Genomic DNA, 25,395 nt, shown 5'->3' on the forward strand with positions numbered 1-25,395 from the left:
TCAAAACACGCGTTATAGCAGAACTCACTGTAATAGGAAAATCCTCTCACAAATCAGAAACAAGACAACAAAATTTATGGAAATGTCTAAAAAATTTGAGTCTACCCTCAAGTCAACTCCATGCTTTGTTATAAAAGATGGGTTTCTTGGGTTGTCATACAGCAATTTTTTCCTCATAAAATTACTGTCTAGAAAGAATGGCATCTGAGCACCAGTTGGGTTGACACACAGATCAAACTTATAAAATTTCTTTCGTAGTCATCTAGCCAACCCAACATGAAGGATGTCGGTAATTGTGGTGTAATACTGAAATTTTTCACTGCATGTAGGATGGTATGTCATGTCCATGTAACTGAGTAAAATAAATGAAGAAAGTTTCGTACATATACCCAAAAATACTAACTGAAAACCAACCCTAACACCTCACAGCCATAGTTTTGTTAAAATAATACATACGGTACCAGGAAATGTGAGGAATAAATAAAAACAATTACAATAAATAAGTTACAACAAAAAATACTATTGCCAAATCATTAAATAAAAGCCAAATGAAAGTTTAACACAGTTGCCATTTTCATACACTGCCTGCTCCATCAGAGTAACGAAGATCAGCTGGGATGCCAATTCCCTAGCAACGCTCCGCACCAGCTACACACTGCACTCTCCTCCCATTACGTGTTTGCCCTGAGGACAATTATTTATTTTACCTTTTTTCATGATATGTATTTACGATGGTGTGTGCATGTAACAGGGTAAAAATAAATGAAGAAAGTTGCGTATATCTACCTGAAAATTCGAGTTGAAAAACCATACCACCTCACAGCTTGGCCCAGTAGCCTGGTGGTTACAATGATTAGCTAACCTAGCCACAATGCTATGATTAATCAGTACAGTATTAAACACTATTCTATCAGTAAACACTAATAACAGTAAATCCAGTGAAATATGGCAGGGAGTGAGGAGAGTTACAACTGCAAATGATGCGCTAACTAGCAGTTACTCAACCCCGTTACCCGCTCCCGTTGCCAGGCGTAGCCAGGCGTACATATGGGAGAAATACACGACCTTTTCTCTCTTCACTTGTTTGGGCACCTTCCCACGGCTGGGTGAAGGTGGTTGAGGGCGTTTGGGAGCCATCACAAGCACAAGAAACACAGTTGTTAAGAGAGCAGAGTAGCACACGCTCGAAACGGACAAGTGTTTAACCCAGACTGCCACTGAAGCGGAGTGAGCACATATGGCCCAGCCACCTAGAACAAGAGAGACACCTTGCAGGGCGCCATAAAACTCGTGGGTTTCCCATCCCGGCCGTGAAAATTCCGTGTTCTTTAAAACTACCTGCAGACATTCTTGGGTATATCCAAGGTGTCATCCGCGAATAATCGAATTAAAAATCCGCGAATTGTAGGGGCATGCGGTACTTCAATTACTTGAATCATATAAGACCGAACAGAAAAAAGCTTTCGTAATTGGAAACAGCTTAATGAAATATTAATTTCTGTTTACAGTACGTATACGTAAACCATATACAGTACAGTACTACCTAAAGTAAAATAAAGGGGGTTTATATACTTTCTGAGAGACGAATATTTCATTTGTATATTTGATATCCAACTCACGCAGTATGTCACGTTCAATGCTCATTATTGCGAGCCAAGAGAGAGAACTTCGATTCATTGTTGTTCTTAGTCTGTTCTTTATTATCTTCATCTTAGAAAAAGACCGTTTGCCACAGCAATTGGACACCAACAGCACCAATGAAGTATATTCTTAGAACAACTTAAAAATTTGGAAAGGTTGCTTTTATATCTTTCTCAACAAGAATTTTATAGAAGAACAGTTTCCTGGTACTGTATATCGTTATTGTGTTCTTGTAAAGTTTGATAATGGAAGCAAAATGCACTAATTCATTACGGTACCAAGGCTGTGCTCTTAAGTTATTCCTTTTATATGCTGATAAGGCTGGCTGCAGCTGAACAAAGCTCAGAAGCATCCAAATTTTCTAGCTGATTAAGGAATCTGAACCACTCAGACAATATCATAAGCAGCTATTCTGTCAGTTAAGGATAGAATAAACTGATCATCAACTGGAATGAAGCTTCCTGTGAGAAACTTCTCCATGAGGGTCATCTGTAGGCGGGTCAATTTATTAAAAAAAACCGCCCTAACCCTCAAAAAATTCTAACAGGGTTTTTCAGTGTTGTAAACGACAGAAGAAAGTCTACCAAAATCTGTAAACCGGAAGTGGGTTAAAACCGAGTCAGTTCCAAGGTGGCCGCCGCTGACCCTGAAAATCAGGAAGGGTGGCTCTAACTTCCTTATTAGATGTAGAACAATAATTTTTGTATCTAACCTAGGGTTTTAAGGGTCAAGGAATTTATTGGTGCCAATGGATTTATGACTTGGTCCATCAAAAACATAAATCGAAGATGGTGGTAAAATGGAGGCCAACACTCCCAAACGATTTGATATAGGCCAGTGGTTTTGGCTTCATTTTTTTTTCTTCATTAGATATTAGTTATTTTGACCTTCGTACAGTGTTTTCTTGAATATTGATGATTTTTATCTCTATTTCAATATAAAATGAGTCAGTTGTGGCTAGGATATCAGTGGATGCTTTGTACTGCATGAGTGCTGATCAAAGCAGAGCGCACTGGGTCTTGGCTGAATCACTTGCCTGCTGTTTCCGACGCCTTGACAATATTTGCTGCAGCAGGACACTACAACTTCCTGAAGTCTGCCTCTCTCTACATCCAAGAAATGAGTGAACTGGAGAGCAAACACCCAGATGTCGACAGGAAGTTTCAAGAAGGCTTCCATGTCATTCGTCGAACAAATCGGTCTTGGGCAGGCCTCGGTTGCGATCTAGTCATCGAACAAACACTTAAGTCATTAAAAAGCACAGGTGGCCTGACTCATGGCAGTAAGATGACGGAAGAACAGCGAGCATTGTGGACAATGTCAGCCTCCATAATGTCTGAGTTCAACACTGCCATGCAGGAGTTCAATGATCTCACATCCTCCAAAGGTGAACAACACAAAGATTCAACTGATGCCAGAATTGAAAGAGACATATCAGACCTTTCTAAGATAAGCACAAAGCTGATTTCATGTTCACCTTTCTCCTCTGACCCTTCATTGAGAAATATCATCAATGGTATGGTGGCGAAAGAAGACGTCAATGTGCACGAATACGAATCCATTGGAAGGAACATCATTGACAGAATGATTGGACAGCCTGTATTTTCCTTCTCTTTCAAGAGGAAAGACAAAGCCAAGACCCTGGGAAATTCATCTGCTATCAAGGTTGCTCCTGACAGAGCCATTGATCCTGGTCTACTGTTCCAGCGATTCCTTGTAGTGTTCAGGACAGGACATTTGTCTCCAGAGGAGGTGATGAGATATGAGCGGAGTCTGTACCCGTCATCCCTTTTTGAGGACAAAACATCTTGAAAAAGGCCAACAAGCCTCAACTAGCCCAAGCCATTGATGACCATTGTAACAAGATACCATCAAGTGAAGCAACATCAGATGCTATCCTGAAGATTGAAAGTTATGTGCTTGACTGAGGCTCCTTACTACACAGGCTGAAGTGGAGGAGGGGAGATACCTATGGTAAAATAGCCAAGGCATATGCTGACTTTACAAGTAAGCACTATGGGGCAGCAACTGCTGTGTTTGATGGGTATGGGGCAGGTCCCTTGATTAAGGATAACGCACACCAGAGATGGGAACAAACTATCGAGTATCCGGTTGTGAACTTCACCAGTGAAACCGAATTTGAAGGGATGCAGGAAGAATTCCTTCCAAGGGGAACTAACAAGCAACAACTAATCAGCTTAATAAGTGATGAACTGATGACTGTACGGTCATTCAGGCAGAAGGGGACGCTGATGTGGACATCACAAAGGCCGCAGTTAACACTACAAATGCACATTCCACCACGCTGATTGGAGAGGACACTGACTTGTTAATTCTTCTTCTCCATTACGCCACAGCTGATGGCAAACCACTGTATTTTAGATCGGACAGTCAGTCAAGAGGTATTCCAAAAGTGTACAACATCAATTGCATAAAGAGTGTTCTTGGCAGTGAGTTGTGTACACAATTGTTATTTCTTCATGCTTTCACAGGATACGATTCAACGTCTCATGTTTATGGTATTGGAAAGAAATCGGCCTTCCAAAAACTTGTGAAAGTGATCCAGTCCGCCAATCCTGTGCAAACGCATTCACTTTACCAGGCAAGAACCGCACTGACATAGAAAACCTTTGCAGCCAAGCGATGGATGTTATGTTTGGTGGGAAAAGCACTTGTTCTCTGGCAGCCTTGTGTTATGACATACTCACTAAGAAAGTCGTCTCTGCAAAATCATTTGTTATGCCCGAACGTCTTCCCCCAACTGAGTCTTCCACCAAATTCCATTGTCTCAGGGTGTACTTTCAGACCATGACATGGATGGGGATGGAGTGATATTGATCCTTTGAACTGGGGTTGGAGACTTGAAGACAATCAACTTGTACCCATAATGTCTGATATGAATGCTGCACCTGACACCTATTGAAAATGGTACATTGCAATTGCACAACTGGTTGCAGTAACCCCCATTGCAGTTGCAGAAGATATGGGCTTCCATATACCTCTGCATGTGGATCATGCCAACTTGCGTCCTGTGGCAATCCGCACAACCAGCTTTTAGAGGAACTAGAGGACAGTTTTGAGGATAAAAGGAGACGGTGAAAGAGTGAATTATTATTATATTTTTTTTTTTACTATTGCATTTAGTATGTATAAGAATTTTCACTGAATCTTTCAGTGTACTCTCTGAAATAAATAAATCTGAAACGTGTCAATAAAATTTACTCTAAAAAAATGGATATTTGCATTCTTTGGCCCTAAAACTGCTTTTCAGGTGAAATAATATGGGAGTTATTGGTATTGGTGCCTTCATTCATGATTGTTGGCCGCAATCTTTGATTTAAGGGTCTGAATAGTCGGATTGAAATTTTATTGGCACCAATGAATTCCTTGACCCTTAAAAACCCTAGATTAGATACAAAAATGATTGTTCTACACCTAATAATAAGGATGTTACAGCCACCTTCCTGATTTTCAGGGTCAGCAGTGGCTGTCTTGGAACTGACCCAGTTTTAACCCACTTCCAGTGGTCAGATTTTGGTAGACTTTTTTCTGTCATTCACTACACCCAGTAGGGCCAAAACCATTAGCAGATCTTTTGTTAGAATTTTTTTGGGGGTCTGATGGTATATTTACCATGATCCAATGATCTGAGATAGGCCCGTACACATTTCTCATATGAGGTAGAACCAGAGCATATTCTGCTGTTTCAAACAGTTTCTTCCCTACACCCTTATATTCAAAAAATTTCTCTCTCTTTGACTGTACAAATGTTTTAAAAGATTTCAGTGCCAATACTGCAGAACTGAGACCCATTTTAGGGACCTGTAGTTAGTGGTATGTTGCATTGAACCTTTCCAAAATATCATTCCATAATGAAGTATACAATAAGATTTCAAGTTTTTCCATCTTCTCATTAAGACTGTTGGTTTCATTGTGAGCGACTTCTTTTTACTTTATCTAATGCTTCGCCTATCTTTCGTTGCATCAGCTCGGTAAGACCAACGAGTTTCACTCAACCTTTTGAGCACATACAATCAAGTGTCGGCGTGGGACAACTTTTGCTTCAGAACTGCATAACGTGCTTGAGATAATGTGAAAATTACATAAAGATGTATGAAATCAAAATAGCATACAGCTGCAGAGCAAATATTGGCTACAGCTTTCCCAACTAAATTAAGAGAATGTCCACAACATAGTACAAGTACTGACAAATTATTTTGTTCTATGAAGGCTTGCATTCCTTGGTACTTGGCAGTCATTGTGACAGTGCAAAATCCAAGCAGTGCATTAGCCATAACAACACCTGTGTGCCCACATTTGAACATGAATGTCAGAAACCTTTAGTTTTGGAGATGTGCACTTCCTCTAACATATAACCAAAGTCAACTGGTCATGTGAGGCTCATCAGGGATGGAATCATGTGACACAGAATAATACTTTGATTCCTTAATTGTTACAATTATCTGCTTTAAGATGTGTTCGTCCATTATCCCAATTATTTCTCCACAAACTGTGGATAAGAGGTAATTCGTATGACCATGTCCTTCATTTGCGTTGAGCTTGGTATGAGCAGCGAGAAATGGCTTATGCTCTGAGCAATTCCAAAATGGCAAGATAGTTTCCATTTGTTTGTGATCCAATCACTTCATCATCTTCCACGAAAAGTCAATCCATGTTCAGTAATAAATTTGATGGAAAGCATAACATGCTTGAGAGGTTTACACCAGTATCCACACAACTCTACTTCTTGTTTTGCCAAATCCTGGTTAACTCCTCCAAGTACAGTAAAAAAAAAATATATATATACAGTATATGTATAAAGTCGTGTTACAAAGCCAACTTTGAGGTTCTAATCTGATTGGGGAACATTACCAAAATTCTTCGTCATGGGTTTCAGAACATAAGTCATGGTATGTGTAACACAGCTTTTTTCTTTTGGCTTTACCCTCCCACGCTTTGCCAAAATGAATGCCCAGAACTCGATCTGCTTTTTGTGGGCCTGCGGTCTCTAACCTAGGTTACCCCCTCTTTAATCCAGCATTGATGTTACACCTAGATATGCTGAAGTTCACCAAGTTATGTCTATGTACACCTAGGTTACCCCACAAGAGCACCATGGTATTATCAGTGAACACCATTTCCAGCTATAGGATTTCAGTATGATGATAATGATTTTTGCAGGTCAGGGTTTCACATTTGTTGCTCAGAATCTGATATACTGTACTTGGATCTGAGTGCTAACATAGTTAGTCTTAGTTAGAGAGACACTCCTGTAATTGATGGGTTTCTGTCCAAGAAGTTAATTTCACTGTGAGTGATCTCTCACAGTAAGCCCCCTGTTATGTGTAACGGAAGGAAAGATGATTGCATCAGAGAAATATTTGTTTATTATGCTTAATATACAGTATAAAGACAGTCCTCTAAAGTATTTTAATAAGATGTAATTTCACTTGTAGGGATTTGTAGAAGTATGACTTTACTAGTACATATTTGCATATATTTTACAGGCGGCAGTTGATATACTGCGTGGAGAAACAGCTCCTGAGTGAACACAAAACCATTCTGCTACAGAAGGGGTTAGACTCACTCTTAGTTCAGAACCGCCGTCACGACCTCTCCCTCCTATATAATCTTTTTGCTCGCATTAAGGGAGGATTGGAGGACCTTTGTACCCACTTTAATGCATATATTAAGGTGAGTGTATACCTGTACTCTTAAATTTTCACAATTTGCCATTATGTTCCTGTTGCCTACCTGCATATTTTTTACAGAGATTGCCATAGTAAGTTCTTCTGAAACACTCCTGATTTTGCTTTTTTACTTGTTATATTTCAGAGTTAACTACCTGCCCAAATTATAAGACTATTACTATTGATTTTTACTCAGTTGATTTGGTAGCCTTGACTTGTTATGGAAGCAACGTAAGTAAAAAAGCAATATTTTAACCATTGTTCTCACTTCTATTGGTCACATTTACATGTGCTACATATTACTCAAACTCTGAATTCATGAAAAATGGCTGGCCAGCTTTATTTGGAGATTTGCTTTTGTTTTAGCTGCTCATGTTGCAGCAATATGAAAGTGCTTGTATAACATGGCAAATGTAACTGGTAGAAAAATCTCACACTTCATTATATAATGCACATCTTGTGGAATAGCAAGTCTATTTACATGACAATTTCTAGTATAAAGTAGATTTTGGTTACAGAAAACAAAAACCTTGGAAGGGGTTTGATAAAGAAGAATAAGATCACAGGTGATGCAGGAGAGTCAAGGGCTTAATAGAGTTGGTCTGATCTCTCCCATGAGAAGTCTTGTTCAGAATTTAGGGAAAAAAATGAAGTCATATATAGCTAGCTATAGGAATTTCCCATACTGTGAAAATGAAATTGTGTATTAAATTCTTGATATCTTAGGAAATCCATCTAGAAGCTTTGAATATATTGTAATCTATTAATAATCTCTCTGATATATTACATAAGAACATAAGAAAATAAGGAGTCTGCAATAGGCCGGTTGGCCTGTGCATGGCAGCTCCTGTCGAGAGTTACAACCACTCTCTATCATCCATGAATCTATCCAGTCTCCTTTTGAAACTTTCCAGAGCTCCAGCACTTACTACAAAGTTGCTAAGCTTGTTCCACTCGTCCACCACCCTATTTGCGAACCAGTTTCTTCCTATCTCCCTCCCTCATTGCTTTTTATTTACAACTTACAACAGTGGAGACCAGCAGTCATGTGTGTTTCTTTTGTGCCTGAGACTTTTTGTAATTTGGTGTGAATACTATATACAGTGGTCCCTCAGTTAACGAACACAATTCGTTCCAGAAGGTCGTTCGTTAACCGAAACCATTGTTTCAATGGGATTTTGGGTAATTGGTTCCAGCTCACTGAAAATTACATACAAAGTAAAAAAAATGCAGTAAAGTACACTTACTTTGAGGTGTGTATGTAGAAGGCTCCTGGTTGATGATGATGATGATGATGATGATGATGGGAATTAGAAGTGGGGGTGGAGGAGAAGGGAGAAGAGAAGGAAGTGGGGGTGGAAGAGAAATCACCCCATGCTTCATGCCGTCATTTCACCCATAAAATTTTAAGTTCACTAGGTGTAATTCAAGATTATTTTCTTTAAATCAACACTGCACTGCACTATATATTGTCAATATGTTAAATAAATTTCAGAATGACCAATAATTGTACTGTAAAAACGTAAAAATGCTCTGTGTTCAAGAGACCCACAAGCAAGATGTTTCCTCCACTGAACAGAGATACAAACTGAGGCCTTGGTTGGTGAGTGAAGTGGCTGTTGGGTGCACCAAAAACTAGTTCCCTGTACTGCAATTATGTTAGATAAGTGTTAAAATGACTAAAAAATTTAATATAAAAACTTGGAAAATTATTGAATAGTACAACCTTCTTGATATTTACTCCAATTTTAACAAATGTAAGCCCTAGAACCGATTTCTGTATTGGCGGACTAATCTTCCAGCTGGTGAGCAAGCCAAAGCATGTCGAAACATTTTCGTAAGAATTTTGTTAACCGAATTGAATATTCTTATGGAAGGTAATTCGTTAACCAAAATTTTTTTAACTGAGGCGTTTGTTAACCGAGGGACCACTGTACTGTATAGCACATTTATATCTGAGAATGAATTAGGTAACCTCCCAGAAGTTATGTTCCCTTAAATTTGAACATCTGGATATAGATTTTTTTTTTTTTTTATAAAGTTTGAGAGTTTGCTTTAGCTCAGACAGCTCATTTCATTGTTTTACCATGATTAATATCATCTTGACAACTTCATATGTGACTCATGCATAAATTCTTATTCAGGGTATTCTTGCATTTTCAGTCATATGGGAAAACAATTGTAATCAACCCTGAAAAAGATAAGGGAATGGTACAAGAGCTGTTGGACTTTAAGGACAAGATGGATGGTATCGTCTCAGAATGTTTCAACTCTTCTGATAAGTTTGTCTTAGCTCTTAAGGAAGCATTTGAGCATTTTATAAATCAGAGACTCAACAAACCAGCTGAGTTAATAGGTATGTTTAAAGTGTTGTGTTACAAGTTGTATGTTGTTGATAGTCTTCTTTTTTATTCACACAATTTAAATTTAGGTTTCCTCTTTATCATTATCTTAATCATCTTTGAATAGTTATTCCATTATGTCCAGATTGCTGGAGCTTTTGAAGTGTTCTCAAACTGCTACTTCCTGATCAAAGCATGTCTCATATTTTTCACAAAAGCGTTTGATAAAATCAATAAAAAAGTTGAATTTTGATAAAATCAATAAGAATATTGAATTTAATATGTTATGGCAAAAATAGGTTATGGTACCATGGCTACCAAGATTAACTTTTGTCAATACTTTGTGTTAGAAATGATAAATGTTTCAGAGATGGTGTTGATGTTTATATGGAGTGGGTTTTTGTAATATAAATTCATAAAATTAAACTCTTAGAGAATGTAAATAAACACGTAACTTTTATCACGCTGGATATTACAGTCTACCCTACTAAAATCGTTTTCTTTAGTACAGTAAAGAAGTAAAAATTACTATACTGTACAGTAAACCCTTGTTATTCGCGAGGGATAGGTTCCAAGGAATGGTGCGAATAGCAACTTATACCTCAGTAAGTCCTTGCTTAGCGTCGGGGTTACGTTTCTAAAAATGCAACGTTATACAAAACAACGTTATGTGGATCAATTTTCCTGAGCCTCCCTCTGCCCCATGAAATACATAACATATACAGAAAATCATTGCCATTTCTATAGAAAATAGTGCATACATATACAACTAGCAAGTTTTTATTAGTACTCACCGATGGTCAGAGGTGGTAGAGCGAGCGTGTGGTGGGTAGTGAAGCAGAGGAGGTGGATGGCGAGAGCAAAGGAGGAGGGCGGGAGAGGAGGAGGGAGGTGAGTCACTGAGACTCTGCGACAAGCCAAGAGAGTTTAGCGCACCCAGACGAGTGGATGCGCTGTAGAAAGTAGTATCGGATCACCGGGACGTTAAATGAATTTTTGGTCTCTTAAACTTTAGCTACGTAATACCGAAACAATGTTAAGCGGGACGACGTTAAGCGCGGACTTACTGTATACCTATACCAAACAACCGACCAGCCTGGCACCACTCATACCCCCCCCTCCCCCCCACCCCCCTTTTTTTTTTTAACTTGTCTAATAATTCAACTTTCTTTGTCAGGGTCATCACTGACTTCTGCTTTTTACATTTCACTCCACTAGCATCACTAGCACTGACACTAGGCAGTCTTTTAGGGGCCATTTCACGCAGAAACACTAAAGTTTTGAGAGTACAACACGAGATGCTGCGGGGGTTAATTCTTTGTGCTGGGGGAAAAAAGCTTGCAAGCTTGTCACCATCTGCTTACCGCGAATCGTCGAAATTGTGAATCGCAAACCCGCGAATGGAAAGGGCCTACTGTACTCTTGAACTTAGAAATAAAGATAATATACTAAAAAAATATAGAATAAGATAAATAAAGAGCATTGGTGTGTATATGCGGAGGCAGTGAGCTGTATTGCGTTGCCAAGGATCGCTAGCTCGCCTGTGTCCCTCCCCCAGTGTGATGTCACAGTACACACACACAGGTCTCGGAATCAGCTGGTTGAATGCCTGGCTGAATTGTGTGGCATCACCCAGATGATGGTTTGAGTGTGGAAGAAGCTATTTTTTGTACATAATGTATGTGTTATTGTATTTTATGATATATATCAATTTTATTATTCATCATAAAAATTTTTGTTCACGAAGCGGTTATAGTACTAATGGTGGCAGACATGCGAATGAATTACTTAAGTTGCATTTGGATTGTTGGACTAGATTAGAATTTTTACTGAACAAGACCAAAGGGGACAAAGTTCAGATACCCAGAAAATTATAGTTAGAATTTGGATAAAGGGAATTTCACTAAAAATTAAATAAAGTCTACGGCATTGGACTTATCATAAAAGTGGAGATGTTCTATGTACAGTTTGTCTGACATGAATGGAGGAGGTTGTTGGGTGTTAATGGGTCAGTACCACAAGAACCAAATTTTACCAGGGAGTGCTGAATATTAATTCTGGTGCCCTAGATATTCTGTGGTGCAATGTACTGTATAGCACCTACCCAAAATATTGGGGTGCTACAGCACCCTCCCCTCCTGCATCCATGTATTAGGTGGAGTGAGAGGGGGAGGATGGTGTGGCACACACAAGAGAACTAACTAACCTCTGAGTGTGTACGGGAGATGCGCATCTGCCAATGGTCGGTCTAAAAAACCTAATAACTCCACAGATAGCTGAATTCCAATTGCAAATTTCAAATGAAGGGTCACTAATAATTTTTCGTCAATAAGTGAATTCACAAATCCGGGGGGGATAAGTACAAGTACTCTTTTCAATGTAATTTTGTAAGAAAAACAATACCTTGTCAAACATATATTATATAGAGATCTTTCGTTTGGATAGCTCTGGCCATTTGTTTCTTTTTTTTTAGCTGATGGTAATAGGCTAAGAATCTTCCCCCATCCCTTGCAGCTTATTAACTTATACAGTAAACCCTTGTTATTCGTGGAGGTTAGGTTCCAAGGAATGGCACGAATAGGCAAAACTGCGAATAGCAACTTATACTACCTTAGTGCACTACTGTATACCTTGTACCTATACTGTACCAAACAACAGACCAGCCGCAGCAGTACTCATCCCCTCTTTTAACTTATCTAATAATTCAACTTTCTTTGTCAGGGGGTCATCACTGACTTCTGCCTTTTACGTTTCACTCCACTAGCACTAACACTAGGCAGTCTTTTAAGGGCCATTTTCACACAGAAACACTAAAGTTTTGAGAGTACAACACGAGATGCTGCGTGTGATGACTCATTGTGCTGCGGGAAAAGGCTCACAAGCTAGACCACCATCTGCTTACCGTGAATCGCAAACCCGCAAATGCCAAGGGTCTACTGTACATAATGTTCGAATAATATTTGATATATCACAAATAAATCCACGTGCAACTATTAAGGATACCCAGTTCTGGCACACTTTAATGCTGATATTAATGTCTGTAAAGATGAAATTGCTTGAAAACATTAACTTTCAAGATATGAGTGGAAAAAACATGGAATGTAAAGAATTTTTGCTGTCAAGGTCATAAACACATTTGCCACTACTTCTCTTTTCACTAATTATTATGTATATATAAAGACAAATGACACCAATCATATAAGGCAATGGATAATAATGACTATTTTTAAAAAGTAGAATCAAGTGTAAATACCACATATTCACATAAAGGTGTCATCTAAGAAATGTTATAGGGAGGTAGTGTGCTTGGTGGGAGAGCTGTGTCCCTCACACCCGCACCTAGACCTACAACCCCCAACCTCCTCCACCCTCTCCCCACCCCACTCAGATGCCCAGGACAGTTGCCACTAGTCCCATTTTCACTTATTTAGGCTGTAAACCTGTTACTAGTAAGCACAGAAAATTTGTAAATACAAGTGTTTTAAAACAATGCCGTCCTGCTGTTTTAAAACGGAGGTCACACTTAATGGGTTAATCGTAACTCTTTTCTCATTCACAGCCAAGTTTGTTGATGGTAAGCTACGTGCAGGTAACAAAGAAGCAACTGAAGATGAACTTGAGCGACTCCTAGATAAGATTATGGTTCTTTTTAGATTTATTCATGGGAAAGATGTATTTGAAGCTTTTTATAAGAAAGTAAGTTTATAAAGCTTCTTTCATAATACTAACCCTACATCTCATGCATGAAGATTATTTTTTAATAAAGTGTCAAACTACTACTTGTTTGATGATAATACAGAGGCCATTAATAACTTATGAGTCCTCTGATCAAGGCATTTTTTAAATTCTTCTGTAAACACACTGTACTTGCATACATATTTCTTGATTTTCATTCTATCATGCCAACCCCTAATCTTAGAGTCTTGGAGGAAAAAAGACAGTTCAACATACATATTAGAATTAAATATATATTTTCTTATTATTATCATTAACTATTTAACTGTTTTTGCAGAGTTAATATTACACTATTTATAGGACTTAAATGAAAATGGATATATAATTTAATGAAGAATGGGTTGCAGCAGTTGGTATTATATTGCATTGTGCAAAAAGCTCTTAGTGCAAAGGATGTATGGGGTATTCATGATTGCTTAACAGCTTTTGCTATTTTTTCAAAACTATTTTGCTACTTGACAAAGTTGTTATTGTTGTTATTATTATTATTATTATTATTATTATTATTATTATTATTATTATTATTATTATTATTATTATTATTATTATTATTATATATTTTTATTTTTTCAGGATCTTGCTAAGCGATTGTTAGTGGGCAAATCTGCCAGTGTAGATGCAGAAAAGAGTATGCTGAGTAAACTAAAACAAGAATGTGGTCCTGGCTTTACTAGCAAATTAGAAGGCATGTTTAAAGACATGGAATTGTCCAAAGATATAATGTTGGCCTTCAAGCAGGTGAGGATAATGTAACTTTAGTATTACCATGGATGCCATATGAATAATGATTCTTGGTTGTAATGAGGACAGATTTATCAGTCTGTCATGAGAGAGTAGATATTTTAATGTAAGGGAAGGAGTGATGGATGATGAACACCTCTACTGTATATATTTCAGAAGCTCTGTGAAGAGTATTTGCTATAATGGGAATGTACATTAAATTTATACAATGGGAAAGTACATTGAACATATACATGGAGAAAGTACATTGAACTTATATCCTTAAAGGTTATGGTATACAGGTACTCTGTTTTGTATGTAGCATTTTTACCCTTTAATTTTGTGATATAACCTTGCAACACATTTAGCATCAGACCATTGTGCTGCTGACCACACCATCAGCAGACAGTTCAATACCTTCTTTATATTTTATATTCTAGAACAGTTATGAGACAATGTAAGTAAAGTGCACATGATTCTTTCTCAGTCATCAAGGATAAATTTAGGCAAACCCTGCTGATTGTAGATATCACCAGTTGTAAATCAAAGAATATGGAGCAGCCTGTACTGTAAATGTTGAAATAAAAAATGCAATTGTTTTTATAAGATGTATGAAAACTTTGAAGTAAAGATATGGGTGCCAGGAAGCAAACCTACATTACTGTACAGTGAACCCTAGAAGATCCTGACTAAAAGGGGGGGGACCACCTGTCCGGAAAAGCCGATTGTCCATATCTTTGTGTGTATATTCCTCCTGTGGCTGTTTTGAGTGGAAACCAAACATGTGGTAGTCTGATGATGTAAGATCTAAACTGTGTGCGGGGTGCGGCAAGATCTTCACAAAAAATTTTGCTCATTGTACTGGTGCAATGTAGGTGTTGAAAATTCGACAGGTCGTCTGACACGATCTTCATCCACAACTCTTGTTTGACCATTCTTGAATTGTTCAACCCACTTGTAAATGTTCGTTCAACTGATGCAATTGCTTCCATATTGAAGTCGTAACATGATCGTTGCACTTTCCCCTCCCCTTTGCTGTTAGTTATTGAAGGGTCCCCGTAGGTAGATATAAATTAATTTCCCACTTTGTGTGTGTGTATCACAGGATTGAGAATATAATCACAAGTGTATTAAAAGTATGCATTTTGTCAAAGGACATTCTGCATTCCTCAAAAATGATCTAATTCTTATTAACATTTCCAGAATTCACAGCTGGGCAGCACACCAATGGAGCTCAATGTAAACATCTTGACAATGGGTTACTGGCCAAACTACCCAGTAATGGAAGTCAACATGCCACCAGAGATGGTCAATTACCAACAGATCTTCACAAAATTTTACCTAGCTAAACACAGTAATAGAAAACTGCAGGTCAGTTCATTACACTATTGAAGTCCCTCAACATATTAGTAAGGCAAATATGTAAAAAAAAAAAAAAAAAAAACATGTTCACTTCTGGCAAAAGCACCAAATTTTGCATACTGGGTTTTGTAAGAGTGCTGAATCCAATGAGAAAGGTAGATATTGGTTACAATAAAATCACCCTTTAGAAAAAGGGGTAAAAAACTTGGCGGTTAAATTCTTTTAAGTAAAACTATTAAGTTATGTATTTATTATTCATTTATTTTTTTTACCTCACTCTGACATCAAGAAAGTATCCTCTCAATGCCTCAGTCTGATGTATCGCAGATTCAATCCTGTACCCAGGAATATGCCGACAGTCGAATGATGTTACATGCAGCACAGGCATTCAGACATGGCCCTAACAAAATTCTCATTCAGGCTAAAAATACAGATGTTATTGTACTTGCAATTGCAACAGCAAGTGTCCTTCACAATTGTGAATTTTGGGTTGCTTTCAGCCATGGAAAAACATTTTGTTGCATAGCAACACGCATTATATATTATAGCATCAATCCTTGGTCCAGTGAAGTCCAATGGCTTGTTATTCCTTCATGCTGTGTCGGGTTGTGACACCGTCTGCTCTCTCTGGGATAGGCAAAAAGACAGCTTGGGAGATTTGGAGTCTTCATCTCATTTTGAGACCTATTCAACAGACTGTCAAATTCTCTTGACCAAATTAGCACTGCTGACATGGAAGTACTAGAAAAATATGTGGTCCTGCTATACAGTAGGACATCTGTTCTATCGACAGTCAATGAGGCAAGAAAGAAATTCTTTTCTTCTGGTAATTGCCTGCTAGAAAACTTCCCACCTAGCAAGGCTAATCTACAGCAACAGTTGAAGAGAGTAGTCTATCAAGCAGGTCATGTTCTTCCTTCCCTGGCAGACTGGGGCTGGACTAGAGAGGAAGAAAACTGGTGTCCTCTTTGGAGCTCACTTCCTGCGGCATCCAAGGCATGTCGTGAACTAGTGAAATGCAACTGCAAAACAAACTGCAGAGGGAAATGTTCCATATACAAGGCCAATTCACCTTGCACACAGTTATGTGCCTGTGATGGTTAGTGTACCCAGTAACTAATCCAGCCACTGAGCAATTGACCTGCCTATTTAAGGTACCTTTTAGTTACAGGTGAGTGTGAGTCAGTCTTGTGTTTGTAAGTTTCATATAATAAGTATGTTTTAAAACTAGTGTTAAGTTTTGTATAATAGATAAATATTATAACTAGTTACTAGGATTTTTTTAATTGGTCTTCCGTAGGATTTTAAAGTTGGTTGATTACGATTGATTCTGGTCATTGGCACATTGTATACAAGATGGCCATTATTTTCATGTCAAGACAGTACAATAGATATCCATGCAGAAAATGGTGATAAAGTAAAGCCTCGAATAACGACGTTAATGTGTCCTCCAATATTGCAGTGTAAGGTGAATCGTCTTATCGCGAATCATTAATTACCATTAAAATAAAGCAATAATAATGAGATGGGCTCCCAAGTGTGACCTTTTCATATCTTTTGTGTGGCTTTTTACCCTCTTTTCCCCCCAAAACAATACAATTAATGAAAATTGCAAACTCTATTCTTTAGATAATGTTTCTGAATGCACCTTATACAATATAAATGAATAATAATATGGTCACACAAGAGGAGATGGGACGCCATTGTTTTCATTTGTGTTTACAGCCGAGAGTCCGGGACGATAGTTCTACAGGAGAAAATGAAGAAAATAAGACCCTGGTTGTAGCTGTAGTAAAATTAATGTAAAACGATGAATATATATGTTTTAAGTAACGTTATTTAATGTAAATAAATGGAACGATAGAAGTAGCTAACCACTAATGACAAATAAAAAAAAAGAGAGATGGATTGGGAACGCCAACATATACGTGAACATTTAAGGATACTGCGTCATTTATCTTTTTAAGAATATGTACAAAAGATTCATTATTGTTTATTACTGAATATGTATTTGATTGAATTATTCTTTATACATAGAAATGAACAATACAATTCATTAATAATACGTGGAATATTAAAACACACAAGAGGATAAGAGACGGCATTGTTGTCCATGTTTACACCCATGTCAGTTATCCACCTGAAACTGAAGAAAATCAGACCCTGGTTGTTGTTGTAGTAAAATTAATGTAAAAAATATTTATGTTTTAAGTAATGTTATTTAATTTACAGTAGAAGTAACCATTAATATTAAAGAAAAGTGAGACCGATAGTGGGACGCCAATGTATACGTGCGCACTCAAGGAAACAGTCATTTATCAAGAATATGTACCAAAGATTCATTATTGTTTGTTACTGAATATGTATTTGATTGCATTAATGTTTATATATGTGCAAATGAGCAATGCAATTCATTAATAATACATAGAATATTAAAACACACGAGGAGACAAGACAGCATTGTTTTCGTGAGTGACGATGGTTCTACATAAGAAACCGAAGAAAATAAGACCCTGGTTGTAGCTGTAGTGAACTTAATTTAAAAAAAATTGAATACCTGTATGTATGTTTTAAGTAATGTTCTTTAATGTTAATAAATGGAGCACTGGAAGTAGCTAACCACTAATGGTAAAGAAATAAAGTGAGACGATTGGGAACACCAACGTATGAACAGTTAGTGCGTACATGTGAAAACATATCGTCATTTCTCTACATATGAATATGAAAGCAACACTTATTTACTGTTCATATATGTTTTAAATAATATTTACGAATGTAAAACACAAATTCTACTCGCCAATGGTGGTAAAGTCTAAAACATAAGGACAGCCAATGAATATTGTGCAAGTTTTTACTCAGATGATGAAGTCATCAGGTTCAACTCTGGCTGAAGCTGTAGCTTTCCATAAAGCTGTTGCTGAAACTGTTACTGAACCTGAAGTTGATGGTAAAGCTGCTTATGATGCTGAATTTGATGGTGTAGCTCAAGTTGATGGTTTAGGCACAGCTGCTTTCTTTTTTCATTATGCATCTTTATGTAGAGGTCATTTGCGTTTATTTAAATTTTAATGCTTTGTTCTGTTAATGGATCCACTTCAGAAAATATGTTCATTTCTTGCTCCATATAATATCCACAGACCTCTCACCTTTTTCATATCATTTTAACACATCTATTTTCTTGGCTAAGCTTATACACTTTCTATTAGCTTTTGAAACAACACTACCATCACTTGCTCTCTTGCTCATGTTGAATAGGGATGCAAAAATGCTGTAAGAAACCCGAGAAAGTGTGGTGTGAGATAAAGTGGATGATGTGGATGTGTACAATATACCTCTGGCAATGAAGTGGATATGTTCACAAAATCCACTTTGTTCTTGGGAACTTCATCACCAACACAACTGTTACTCAACATTGCTAAGGAACTGTGTGATTCCATCTAAATGGATGTTAGAATGAGATTCTTTCTCTTGGATTCTTTTTGTGGTAGCAGCCTAGTTAAATTCCACACATCTACACTTCTCAGGTAGTCAACAAACAAAATTTCTGAACCATAACGGTTTTATACGATATGACACGCTGGACTAAGAATTCTGAACAACAGTGATTAGTTACAGGTTTTATATGTTTTCCTGTTAGTTTCTCTGTATTAACTAAATGTGACATTGTATTGATTACACAAAGTATCACACAATCAGATATACCAACCTTGCCTATTGAACATGGCCTCAGTCAGTGATTGTTGCAAATGCCATCAGACCCAAGGGTGCAGAAAATTTTGTTGACTGTACAGTACATTACACACTAACTCAAATGATGAAATATTGAATAGGTATTTCAGTCAACTGCTTACTAAAATTTACAACTAAATTTTCCTATTTATTCTTTTTCAGTGGCAGCCAACACTAGGTCACTGTGTTCTTAAGGCAGCATTTGCTCCAGGGGCAAAGGAGCTCCAGGTATCACTTTTTCAGGCTCTTGTCCTACTGCTGTTTAATAAAGCAGACACACTCGCTTTAGCAGATATAACGTCTGGAACAAATATTGAGGTAAGTTAGTGGCTCGTTTTACACTCAGATGTGTTTATACGGGCTTATTGCATATATGTATAGTGAACTTTTTTAATGCAAATATTTTATAAGGTACAACAGGCTCTCTCCACCATCTCGCACTGTCCATCCCTTTCCCTCTTTATAGCTTATCATTACCCACCTTCTGTAAACATTTTAATGGTACAGGCCTCCCCCCCCCCCCCATCCCCACAAAAAAAAAAATTGCGGGGATTAGGTTCTCAAAATGGCCTCAAATCTCCAAATCCGCGAATAACATTTGCGGACCAGGGTGTACATTTTTAGTTGTGTACAAAGAAATGTATATTCCCTTTATGTGTCTGCCCTTAGGACAATTATGTCTTTTATCTGTAGTAGTGTGTGTGTGTAATAATAATAATAATAATAATAATAATAATAATAATAATAATAATAATAATAATCGGTTTATTGAAAAAGTTTGCAGCCCAAAGGCTGAAAATATACATTGGACACAAATGACTTATTACATACATTGGTGGTTTAACAAAAGCCTTCATTAGAGAAAGGTGAAGGAACATACAGTGAACATACAGATTAATGTTTACACACGTAGATCATGTAAGCTGAGGTGTTGAACAGCAGACACGTAGTGTAGTAACTCCCTCACAGATGGCTTTATGAGGGGCATCACGTGGAGTACTAGTTCCCTCACAGGTGGTGTTATGAGGGGCTTGACGTGGTGTAGTGATTCCCTCACAGATGGTGTTACGAGGGGCCTGATGATGTAGTAGTCACCTCACAGATGGTGTATGAGGGGCCTCATGATGTAGTAATTCCCTCACAGATGGTGTTATGAGGGGCCTGATGTGGTGTAGTAATTCCCTCACAGATGGTGTATGAGGGGCCTGATGTGGTGTAGTAATTCCCTCACAGATGGTGTTATGAGGAGCATCACATGGCGTAGTAATTCCCTTACAGATGGTGTTATGAGGGGCATCACGTGGTGTAGTAATTCCCTCACAGATGGTGTTATGAGGAACTTCACATGATGCTGTAGCAACTCATTCACTATGTGGTGTCTTAGCATCATGGGGACACCACGTGGTCTGAGGTGTGGTCCCAGGCCTCTCTATCGTGGAGTCTCAGGGGAATTATCACTGGGCACCTGGGACCTCACTGTGTGAAGGTTAGCTTGGGTAAGACTCAACTGCCGAGTTGTTTTTCACTGACTTAAGCACTGTTCACCACTATTCAACACTGGTTCCATTCCTTTCCCAAATGAAATGGTAACTTCTGGCGAGAACTTGTTGATATTCCGGGGGGGAGGAGGGTTGAGGGTAGGGAGTTGGTATGGGCCAACATAACAGTTGACGTGGCCTGCTGAGCAGCGCCAGGTGCGTCTGACCCGTCTTGACCCGTAGGTGGTCAAGGATGTGTGTGTGCGTGTGCGTGCGTGTAAAGGAAATTACTGTCTCTAGAACGAATGGCTCCCTGTCCCAGCCGCGAAAATTCCGGCAACTTTAAAACTGCCCACAGACATTCTTGGGTACATCCAGGGTGTCATCCGCGAATAACCGAGATCCGCAAACTTGGGGTGTATACTGTATATCCATTTATCCAGTGTTTACCTCACTAGATATGATGATGTCCTTTTCATTCAACCTTAGGATGGAGAGCTTCGCCGTACTCTGCAGTCCTTGGCCTGTGGTAAAGCAAGAGTTCTACAGAAGATGCCACGTAGTAAGGATGTTAACGATGAGGATAAGTTTACCTACAACAAAGACTTTACCAACCAGCTGTTCCGCATCAGAATCAATCAGATCCAGATGAAGGAAACGGTAAGATCTAGTACAGTACATGTAAGCAGAAATGTTTGATATTCAACAAAGCAAACTATGAGCTAGATGGTGTAGTAATAACATTATAACAAACAATGTGAATCATCACAGCACAGGATGTACCTGTGCAGTAATAAAAATATTAAAATTTTAGTGGCTTTATTAAAAGTTTATTTATACAGTAATAATATCCTTATAAATTAACACTAATTGGGGAGCATTATAAAGGCATATACCACCATTATTATACCGTACACCTTCCACGGTATTGAGTACCATTGCTAGGAGAGGCAATGTCCCAGCTGGGGGCTGTTATCATGTTTACACTAACTTGTAAAAATAAATAAATAAATAAATAAAAAAAATCTTTCATCATCGCTATTTATATGCTTTCATTGTTACTGTATATATGCCTACAATTTTATGGTTTGATGTTACAGTGTTAAAGCTACTTTTAGGGGTGAATGTAGCAAATTATAAATAGACAATGGTAACTCTGGGCCTGGAGGGCAAAAATATAATAATAATTATATTAATAATTGTAATTTATAAAAAAAATAATAATATTAATAATAAAAGATCAAGAGTGAGAAATAATATATGTATGCAAGTTGTGTTGTCAAAGTAAGAGAAACATTTGAGACCCTGTAATTGTGTGATCACTGCCAAGATGTGTTGGTGAGAGTTTGGTATCTTGTTACAAAATATGTCTAGGATTACCTGGTACTGTATATCTCAAAAGCTAGGGTTGAACTATACACGAGGTATATGAAAAAAAAACTTTTTTACCGAAAAAATGAGGGATTGAATTAAACATGTGGATAGGCTTATATACGAGTACAGTATATACAGTATTTGAAGAATGGAATAAGCTGATTGAGAACATTAGAGATAGGCCATTCAATAGGAAGAGAATACCCAAGCTTATTGTTCTTAAAGGTGGAAGGATCTGCGCTGTAAACCTGACTGCAGGCAAAACACATGATGATAATGAATGAAGATCTATACTTCCTTGTTCATCATTGTCATCTGAAAATTATTTTTATATATTATTAAAATTGGATGGTCAGCTCAATTTGGTGTTTTATTTATATTTGTCAGAGTGAAGAGCAGCAACAGACAGAGGAGCGAGTTTTCCAGGATCGCCAGTACCAGATTGATGCAGCCATTGTTCGTATCATGAAGATGAGGAAAGTTCTGCCTCACAATCTTCTCATTACTGAACTTTACAACCAACTGAAATTCCCTGTTAAGGTATGCTATTTTGTATTATGATCATCTACAACCCATATGCTGGGTTTTTTGCAATACAAAGCAATGGTTGCAGTGGGTTTTGTTTTTAAAACAAGGTTTTATAAATACTGTCAACAAAATGTAAGAAAGTCAAAAAGATAAACCTGTCTTTCCTTAATTTTTACTAATATGAATGTTCCGATTAATGTGTCCTTTAACTGGTAAGTCTATATTGAATGCTTTTTGCAAAAAGGTCTCAGTATGATTAATACTAAAAAACAAAATAACTTGCCAGTGTTGGCATCCTTCCACATGTATTATATGGAGAAGTGAGGGTTCAACCCTGCAAAGCCTCTTTTATATGGCAGAGAAAAAACTATATTGTAGGGATGGGTTGACTAGCTGTACAGTACATGTGTATCCCAGAAGTCTGATAAGCTTAGACATGGCAGGAACCATAGATGAGAATGGGAAATTTTAAACCATTGCCATAAAAATCAAAATGCAACACTGTAACAATTGTCAAGAATATACATATGTTCTGTAACTGTGTGCCAATCATCTTGATTGAATTAATCAATGGACAGCAAATTATGATAGAAAAATTACAATATACCGTACTGTATTAAAAATTCAGTACTGTATTTTTTTTTTTTTTGTGTGTGTAACAAGACCTTGTTTATGAATACAGTGAACCCTCACTTTACGCGGTTAATTGAACCCACGGCGGCCCGTGTAAAGTGAGAAACGCGTAAAGTGAACAACATAACATATGGGATTAATTGAAATAGAGACCTGGCCGACCCCCAAACTCCACCTTTTCCCGACACAATACGAATGTTTTACTAAAAATAACCTCTTAACTTTATGATGGTATTCACCCACACATAATATAGAAGGGAACAGTCAATAAGAGAAGAATATAATGAAGGTTAGGTTAGAAAAAAACAAGGCTGGGGTTAACACTTACGTCAGTAGAAGAGATGGGTCGGCGTAGGGGAATGGAGGCTGGTTCCGAGGCAGAGGGCAGGCTACTGGCCCTCAGGTGAGTCTTCATCGGTGTCATCCACACTTACTAGTGCCTCCCTGACAAATCCCTCTAAGTCATCATCACTGTCTCCACCTCTGTCACTATCACTGGCTTGGGCTGGCTTTGGTGGGTTGCGGGCGAAGAACTCTGTTATGCTTTGCTGACGGCTGGTGTTTATGTTGTCGTGATAAACCTCGATGTAGGGCTCCATAGTCTGCAACAGCTGGGTAGTGAAGATTTCATACCTGTTTGCGTCAGGGTCGTCGGAAAGGAGGAGCTTGGCTTTCTCGATACACTCGATGGCACCCCTAACATTATTATGGGATAAGCGGCGTTCTTCTTGGGATGACGCACCACCTGCCTCTTCACTGACGTCATCATCATCTACCATCTCGTTGGTAGTCACATCAGGATCCCTTATCACCTCCAGGATGTCATCGTTGGTGGTCTCGGAGAAGCCTGCAGCTGTAACACTCTGCGCAGCTTCTCTGGCAAGGTCCACTGCTACTGCAACAGTCTGAACCTCACCAGTCACAGATTGACTCTGCCTAACGGCCGGAATGCCTTGCAACACATGTCTCCATGCGTGACGAACGGTTGCTGCAGACAGCTGATCCCATGCCTCCACCAAGAAGTCCACAGCTTTCTTGACGTTGAATGTTCTCCAAAATTGTTTTAAAAGTACTTCTTGCTCTGCCAACTGTTGATCCTCGTTGTCTTCGCTCTTGTTATCGGTGTTGGTGTAGTCGTTCAGGAGCTTGAATTTTTTAGTAGAGAATGCAGCTTTTACATTACAGATTAACTCTTGGTCCATGGGCTGTAATATAGACGTAATGTTGGGAGGAAGGAAGACCACTTTTACGTTGGGGTGACGATCTAACAGTAGGGGCGAGTGTCCTGGTCCGTTGTCCAGCAGCAACAAAATCTTGAATCGCACATTCTGTTGCTCACAGAATTTCTTCGCATCGGGAACGAAACAGTTATCAAACCAGGAGAGGGACAGTGTAGAGAACATCCACGCCTTACGTGCGGTCACCAGTGGACATTTAGCTTGGTCATGTCCATGCTCTTGTAGGCGTGCGGCTTGCGTGCTGTGTGGATCTCCGATAACTTGAGCTTACAGGTACCGGAGGCATTGGTGGTAAACAGGATGGTGATGCGCTCCTTCTGCAACTTCTGGCCCCGACACTTGCTGGCATTCTTCACACCGAAGGTCTTGGAAGGTAGCTTTTTCCAAAAAAGTCCAGATTCGTCCATGTTAAACACCTGGTCGTCGGTGTACTGTCCTTCCTCCATAATCTCACGTAAAAACGGAGGAAATTCCCTAGCCTCAACACGGTCAGCACTAGCTTCTTCACCCAATGTTGATATTGGTGATCTTGTTCCTCTTCTTAAACCTCTGTAACCACCCAGAGGAAGCATTAAAGGGTTTGGGCTCTGTAATTCCCATCTTTCGTGACACTGCAGCATACAGTTCATGTGCATACTCCTTAACTGAGCGCGTGTCCACTGCCATGTTCCGTTGCGCCTGACGCACCAAGTAGCTCACAAGTAATTTTTCCGTTTAGAAGCACCTGGTTGTGGAAATGCTTGATCATAGAAGCACCTGTAGACTTTGTGATGTTCATGTGCTCCTTTATCTTGGCTGCATCCTTCTTAATTGTCCTGATAGTTGATTCGTTAACACCATGCTGGCGCGCGAGATCAACCTGTCTTGTTCCTTTCTCCAACTCTTGTATGATCTTATATTTGATTTCGTAGCTTAAGGAACGTCG

At 38.5% G+C, this 25,395-nt stretch overlaps 1 protein-coding gene across 1 annotated transcript in view; it reads left to right on the plus strand.

The window, feature by feature from the left end:
- LOC121867156 (cullin-4A-like) overlaps positions 1-25,395 on the plus strand; it is a 48,998-nt gene that overhangs the window by 20,734 nt on the left and 2,869 nt on the right. The window contains exons 6-13 of the mRNA XM_042366915.1: positions 7,149-7,335; positions 9,495-9,687; positions 13,233-13,369; positions 13,982-14,146; positions 15,332-15,499; positions 19,382-19,537; positions 21,187-21,357; positions 22,459-22,611. Coding sequence (XP_042222849.1) covers positions 7,149-7,335; positions 9,495-9,687; positions 13,233-13,369; positions 13,982-14,146; positions 15,332-15,499; positions 19,382-19,537; positions 21,187-21,357; positions 22,459-22,611 — 1,330 coding nt within the window. The remainder of the gene's footprint in view (positions 1-7,148; positions 7,336-9,494; positions 9,688-13,232; positions 13,370-13,981; positions 14,147-15,331; positions 15,500-19,381; positions 19,538-21,186; positions 21,358-22,458; positions 22,612-25,395) is intronic.

This window comes from Homarus americanus, unplaced genomic scaffold, assembly GCF_018991925.1.
Source record: "Homarus americanus isolate GMGI-L3 unplaced genomic scaffold, GMGI_Hamer_2.0 scaffold6317, whole genome shotgun sequence".
NCBI classification, from domain to species: Eukaryota; Metazoa; Arthropoda; class Malacostraca; order Decapoda; family Nephropidae; genus Homarus; species Homarus americanus.